Source organism: Lissotriton vulgaris, chromosome 10 (genome assembly GCF_964263255.1).
Source record: "Lissotriton vulgaris chromosome 10, aLisVul1.2, whole genome shotgun sequence".
Classification (NCBI taxonomy): domain Eukaryota; kingdom Metazoa; phylum Chordata; class Amphibia; order Caudata; family Salamandridae; genus Lissotriton; species Lissotriton vulgaris.
In genome coordinates this window covers 909545082-909552138 of record NC_141698.1, presented here as the reverse complement: position 1 = coordinate 909552138, position 7057 = coordinate 909545082, and the positions used below count along the sequence as shown (strand labels likewise).

General features: G+C 46.2%; 1 protein-coding gene across 1 annotated transcript in view; it reads left to right on the top strand.

Moving 5' to 3' along the window:
- The first annotated feature begins 460 nt into the window (after positions 1–460).
- LOC147688995 (ATP-dependent translocase ABCB1-like) overlaps positions 461–7057 on the top strand; it is an 856748-nt gene continuing 850151 nt past the window's right edge. The window contains exon 1 of the mRNA XM_086941881.1: positions 461–536. Within this exon, the coding sequence (XP_086798007.1) occupies positions 525–536 (12 nt within the window). The 5' untranslated portion in view covers positions 461–524. The remainder of the gene's footprint in view (positions 537–7057) is intronic.

Below are 7057 nucleotides of genomic sequence, written 5' to 3'. Positions count from 1 at the left end.
TGCATTTATGTATGGTTATTACCCTTGAGGAGGCGTTGTAATAATTTAAATATCACTATTTCTTTTCAATCACTATGGCTGTAGAAAGCTTAACGCTGACAAAAGGTAACATTGTTTTATGTGTAGCATAAAAAAATGTGAATCTTCTGCCTAATCGGGAGGGTTTGCAAGTATACTTGAATTGTGCTCAAATGTACTCATGATACACCTGCTAAACATAAATGTGAGGGCTTAAGATCTGATATTTCTTTTGATGCCAGTTCATGTGATGTCACTCGCTGTGATGTCACGCACCGTGATGTCAGACGCTGCGATGCCACGCGATGCGATGCCACTTGCATACTGTTTAACTAGGTTAGACCGACCCCCACTTCTTTTTTTAGGACTTGTGCCCTGGTCGCAATAATAAATACTGAGAATGTTGGGTTGATCATTAAACAAAATTATGCAGAGGAATGACAGACAAAATTGGTCTGTGAGAAGGTGCACTGCAAATACGGCGCCTGTTCGTATTGGCTGTCAAGATGCACTGCAAGGTAAGAGCTATTATTAGAAACCGGTTGAAATATGTGAACCTGATACTCCAGAGCTCTTGGGTCAGCCACGCCCAGACGCCACAGGGCTATGAAGACATCTTTGTTGCCCAAAACCTAATGATTCCGCCTGCTTTACAGCAATTCCTTCACACTCATGATTTATTCTGCATTAATTAAACTAAATCGACAAATTCGTTATTCAATGTGATGTGAGTAATTAAAGCTTCCCAAGCATAAAGATGACGAGTCCACCATGCGTTCGATGTCCACATGGAGGCGCAATGAAAAACATGGCTTGAAAATGCATGTGGCGGCACTTTAAACTGTCCCTTGGACTGGCAAGTCGAGACGGGCTTGCTGGAGCAAACCCTTTGTAGACGAGGACGGACTTGGACGGTGCAGCCTGCTGGTAAGAGAGCATGATTTTCAGCAACGCCGTTTCCCTGTTTATTTATTTGCTACCGAATGGTGATGACCTGGCATTATGTGGCGATTCTCTCGGGGGATGATCATAATAAAATGAGGAAATTATCTGCAAATCTACAAGCTACATGACTGAAAATATACATTGCTCAATGTTAACGTGCAAATTCAGGAGGCAAGTGAAGAATTCGATCACTTTGGAACACAGTTCAAAGGCGCCTCCGGCAGACCGATTGGGGACAGTGATGCTATTTTAAAGAATGCAGATAACACGGATTGAAAAAGGGGAGAATTATATTCCACCCTCAGTTGGTGGATTCATGCACCTAAAATGCTGATATTGTTTTTGGTTAAATTTCCAAGAACTGTCCTTATCATAAAGCATTTAAGAGGTTCCTTAAAGCTACAAGATATTAACAAAACTCATGGGTGCATCACTTACAGGACATGCACGCTTGGATTAAACAGCTCCATCTCACTTTGAGATAGGAGGTGGAAAATATAGACCAACACTCTTCTCTATGTAATAATTTCAAAGCCTACCCCATCCTTAAAAAAAAACATCATGTTTATACAATTTATTGTGCATTGATTAAAATATCGCTTACTTTTAACTAGAAAACGGCTACACATCGAATATTTTACATACATCTATTTTTGGGCTTGCAACATTAGACCAATGTATAAAGTAGTGTGGGTTGTGTCCCTTAAATAATGGATTGTATGTAATAATTGACTGTAGCCTATGCCATTTTTCTAAGTAAATTTGAAAGGGATAGTTTATCAAGGACGTTATTAAATGTAACATGTTCTTTAAGGAAATTGATACCAGAATGCCTAAAGGTAAGCCTCGTTTAGGGTAATGTCGGTAATAAAATCACATTGATTAAACAGCTTAACTCTGTGCTAATATTGGGTTATGACTCCGATGGGGAGAGTATATACCATGATTTGATTTTTCTGCTGAGGAAGATAAGTTCTAAGGCACTGGGGACCGATCAGTCCTCCTCCCTCCCAAGTTAGTCCGTGGGCAGGGGGGAAATTGGGACATTTAATAGCAAAATTAGCAGAGAAAGCAAGGCTGTCACAATAAAGAATGAACCACATCCCTAAGTCAATCAAATACTTTGGACCTGACTTACAAAGGCAATATGTATGTGCAGATTTACTCACATGTAGATCTACTACTACACTTAAATGTAACTCTCCACTTTTTTGCTGTTTAGCATTTCTGAGTGGAGATTTATACCTAGTTGTAAACATGCATGTCTGTACCCCCTCTTATATAGAGGGGAGGCTACTGCAACAGCATTTACACAGATTAAGTTGCTGCAAGTAACTTTTCCCTTTGGTGGATATCCCCATGACTGATGTGGAGATCTGATTGTGGCAAAGTATAGGGGAATTTAATACATTGTATTTAAAAGATTATTTCTATAGTTTACATTTTTTTAAAAATAATTTTTAAACCATTTTTATTACATTGAAACAAAAACGTAAAACATTACAGCACATTAAGCCGCAAAATCACATTTGCATTCAATATTAAATTAATATAAATATGAATTTAATTTGTAAATGGTAAGATTTAAGCAATACTGTGGTTGCTTGGTCATACAGAACAGAGAGTCAGGGATAGGTATGTAGGGGTTTTTAATGATCAAATCAAAGAAAATATGTGGAAGTGAAACAAAAGGTCCATGAAAGTCAATGAATCAAATAAATTGGAGGACTCCTTGTCCTTAGTCTCAGTCTCTAGACTTCTGGGTCAGTCTCTAGCTCCCGCTCTCTTGCTAAGAGACATCCTCGCCTTCTCTTCTTCCGGCCCCACTGAATGTTGGGGGAGGGGTCAGTAGGCAGGGCCTTCGGAGGAAAAGACAGACAGTGTTTAAGTATGTAAGGGCTGAGGTAGTCAGTGAACCATCATCTGGGGTTGGTAGTGATAAAAGGGGCTGTGTTGTGTAAGCTGCCAGGGAAAACACGTGGAGGGAATAGGTGGCTGGGTGCACATGCACATACAGGTGTCATTCACCACCCCAACCGCCACCAGCCCGTGGAAAAATAAGAAAGAAAACGTGCTTGCCTGTGGCCACGACTCACCAGGGTTGTGGCAGGGGGAGCCTTGCCGTCCTCCTCCTCTTCAGACCGGCTTGACTATGGGACTTTGCCTCTAGGCAGTTCTTTGGTCGGTGTGTCCTCCTTCTCCCGGATTCCTTCTCCCAGCGTGTCTCTCTCCCTCCACAGCTCCAGCTCCTCGGGGTTCTCCTCCTTCAACAGGCGCAGACAGCTGATCGACTCCGTGGCGTCCTTTTTTCTCTCCTCTTGCCCCTCCTCTTCCTGAGCGGGCGTTCCCGCGCATTCCGGGGCTGGACTGCCGACCTCCTTTTCCTAGCATCCAGATCGCGGGCGCCACATTGGAATTCTCAGCCGCAGGAGGCACTGTGCTACAAATACATTAAAAATAAATTGACCTACCCTCACTAACTGTTGGACCTGGCATCTTGTGGCGTGATTCTCTTTTGTTTCTGACCTCCTGAGTATTGTGGTACTCTGAGTTTTGTTTTTCTTTGTGTTTCTGCGCACCTTAATTCTGTTGATCCTAACTAAAGTACAAGTCCTCCTACTGAACATTATGTTTTTGGATTGGGGTTTCCATAATTGACCTATTTGATGTTCTCCTAACTCCCTAGTACAGTGCAATGTGTGTGCCCAGGGCCTGTAAACCAAATGCTGCTTGTGCAACTGCAGCACTGATTGTGCCACCCACACCAGCAGTCTTTCAAAGGGTTCTCAGACCTGCCACTGCAGTGTCTGCGCACAGTTTCTTCTGGATAGTCCACCTGACAAGTGCACCCAATTGCCAGTCCCTAACCTTCCTTTTTCTCACATATGAAGGCCCCTGGTAGGCCCATGGCACCCCTGTGGACAGAATGCAGTGAGAGGGAAAGGTAGGACATGTGTTGTTTGTTACATGTCCTGATGGTGAAATACTGTGTATTTTGTTTTCACCGTGGAAAGGATATCTCTACCATGGATTACAACTGAGCTGTTTTTTAATACATTTACACATGCAGCTTGCCAGGGGAAGCAAATTGAGAAGCAGTACTTAGAATGCCCGAACATTTAGTAAAGAGGATTTCTATATTGTGTGTTTGGAAATACCACTCTTTGGAAAGTGGATATTTCCTTGAATAACCATCCACGTTCCTCTGTCTGTTTATGTATTAGCTGTCTGGGTTTTAGGCTGACAGAGGCTGGTTTTTGCATTCACACTAGATAGGGAAACAAAGGGTGCTGAGGGGTGTCCTGCCTTTCCTGGATGACTCATAGCCAGGCTGACTGGTCTGTCCTGCATCTAGGTGGGGTCAGAGGAGGTGCAACATGCACCTAAATGGACTGCGTCTGCCTCCACCATGCTTGCTCCACCTCCTGTAGTGACCCTGGCCTAAGCAGGATAGAAATGGATTGTGTGCCAGGAGAACTTTGTTTGTGTCAACACTACAGAACTCCAAAGGGAAATGTGGTATAAACATTGGTGCTCAGATCCCAGGATTTTAGAACTCTTATGCACAAAGAAACCAGCTGAGAAGAAGAGATGGAGAAGCTGTCAGGAGAGACTTCCACTTTGATGTGTGCTTTGCTGTTTTGTCTAGCAGTGGCTGCTTCTATCTTGGGCAGTGAAAGGACTGGACTGGACTTTCTTATTTCCCTGAGTTTCTCCAAGGGCTTGAGACAGAGCTGTTCAAGAAGTCTCAGGAGCAACAAAGACTTTAAGTTAATCTGCTACCAGCACTGGGAACTGTGTGTTTTGTGCTGCAACAGAAGAAAAAGAAACCCGGTGCATCAACACTGCAACCCTAGTCTCACCACTGCTGCCACCACCGAGCCGTTGCTTGCACCATGACCTGTGGGCACTGCTCGTGGAGTACATGGAGCGCTGTACTGCTTCGCACAGCAGCTCTGGCATCCCCAACGATGCTTTAACTGATGCTGCTGCCTGCACAGTGACCTGTGGACACCACTTAGTGAGAACAAGTAGCACCATCCCCCTTTGCTCCGCAGCCCTGGTCTCACCGGAAATAATGCTCCAAGATGACATCGATGCTACTGCTGCACTGTGGTTTGGTGGCACTGCTCGTAATTTGCACGACATACCGCATCATCCCACCCTGCAGTCTGGGCCAACTGACCCCAGCGACATTGACTTCAGTTCATCAGTCGATGACCGTACGTGAACGATGATGATGCAGATGCCTGCACCTTAACCTGCAAACACCACAACTGGCACCATCCCCCTTCCCACCCCAGCTCTGGTCTCACCGACACCACTGGACAACTGTCACTGAACTGCTGTCTTGCCTCTGCACTTCACGCCACAGCCACAGTGCCTGACAGCACTCCTGACTTTAACCGCACAAAGTTTGATCTGAAATGCTTGGGACTTCAAGGGCCCAGCGGTACCTGCACTGACCTCCGGAACAGACGCCTGCTGACAACGGCCCTTCAGAGCTCATTGCAAAGCCCCCGAAACCCTGCATTTCTAAAGGTACTCTTTGCAGGTCGTCCCTACACTGTAGCTGGCCCACGACGCCGGAACTGTTTGACTTTTTTGTCCACAACACTGTGATAGCCCTGGACAGAACTATTGACTTCAAGGAACTGTTTTTCAAAGTCTATCTTTACTTTGAGTATTTTTAATAGCTTTATGTTGAATTCTTATTGTTTTGGTCTTGTTCACAGGTAGATATTGGCTACTTTTCTAAAACTGGCGTGATGTCCTTTTGTAGTGTTTTTCACTGTGTTACCATTTGTTTTGTGTAAATGCTTTACACACTGCCTCAGATGAGCCTGACTGCTCATGCCAAGCTACCAAGGGGGTGAGCAGGGCTCGTTTCAGAAGCGTAACTCTCTTATCCTGACTAGGAAGAATGGTCTCTGCTTCGACAGGGTACCAACTTAAAAACATGCTAGCTAGAGACCCCCATTTCTAACATTAACACTTTAAAGAGTTAAGTTTAATTTATTTTTCAATTACATTTAAAATGACTTCTTTTTAAAACTATAAAAGATCATAACTATAGATTATGGGTACTCACAAACTTTCTCTCGGTGGCCAAATTTACAGTGTGGTTTGTGTCTGAGGGCCACACTGGTGGGGGCGGGGTCAGTGGGGGAGGGGGCAGGGCTAGAGCAACAAAAAAACTGGTACCATGAGGTTGATCACTGGTCCCTGCAGTGGACGCCTTCGTCCACTGAGCCACCAGATCCGGCATACACGCTTCTCTCTCTCTCTCGTTCTTTTTCAGTCTCTCTCTCTGTCTCCCTCTCTCCCTCCCTCTTCCTCCCTCTCTCTATCTCTCTCTACTTCTGTCTCTCTGTCTCCCTCTGTCTTACTCACTCTGACTGTCTCACTCCCTCTCACTCACTCTCTCCCTCTGTCTCACTCACTCTGACTGTCTCACTCTCTCTCTGTCTCCTGCTCTCTCTGTTTCCCTCTCCCTGTTACCCGCTTCCTCTCTCTGTTTCCCTCTCCCTCACTCTGTTTTCCTCTCCCTCTTTCTCCTTCCCTCTCTCTTTACTTCCCTCTCCCTCCTTCCCTCTGTCTCCCTCCCTCTCCTTCCTCCTCCCTCACTCTGAGGCCTCCCTCCCTTGCTCTGTCTCCCTCCCTCACTCTGTCTCCCTCCCTCGCTCTCCCTCCCTCGCTCTGTCTCCCTCCCTCGCTCTGTCTCCCTCCCTCTACTTCGCTCCTCTGTCTCCCTCCCCCCTCACTCTCCCTCACTCCTCTGTTTCCCTCCCTCTCCTTCGCTCTCCCTTGCTCTCCCTGTCTCCCTCCCTTGCTCTCCCTCGCTCTCCCTCTGTCTGCCTCTGTCTCTCTCCCTTGCTCTCCCTCGCTCTCCCTTGCTCTCCGTCTGTCTCCCTCCCTCGCTCTCCCTCCCTCGGCCTCTGTCTCCCTCCCTCGCTCTCCCTCGATCTCCCTCACTCTCCCTCGGTCTGCCTCTCGCTCGCTCTCCCTCTGTCTCCCTCCCTCGCTCTCCCTCCGTCTCTCTCCCTCGCTCTACCTCTGTCTGCCTCTGTCTCCCTCCCTCGCTCTCTCGTGC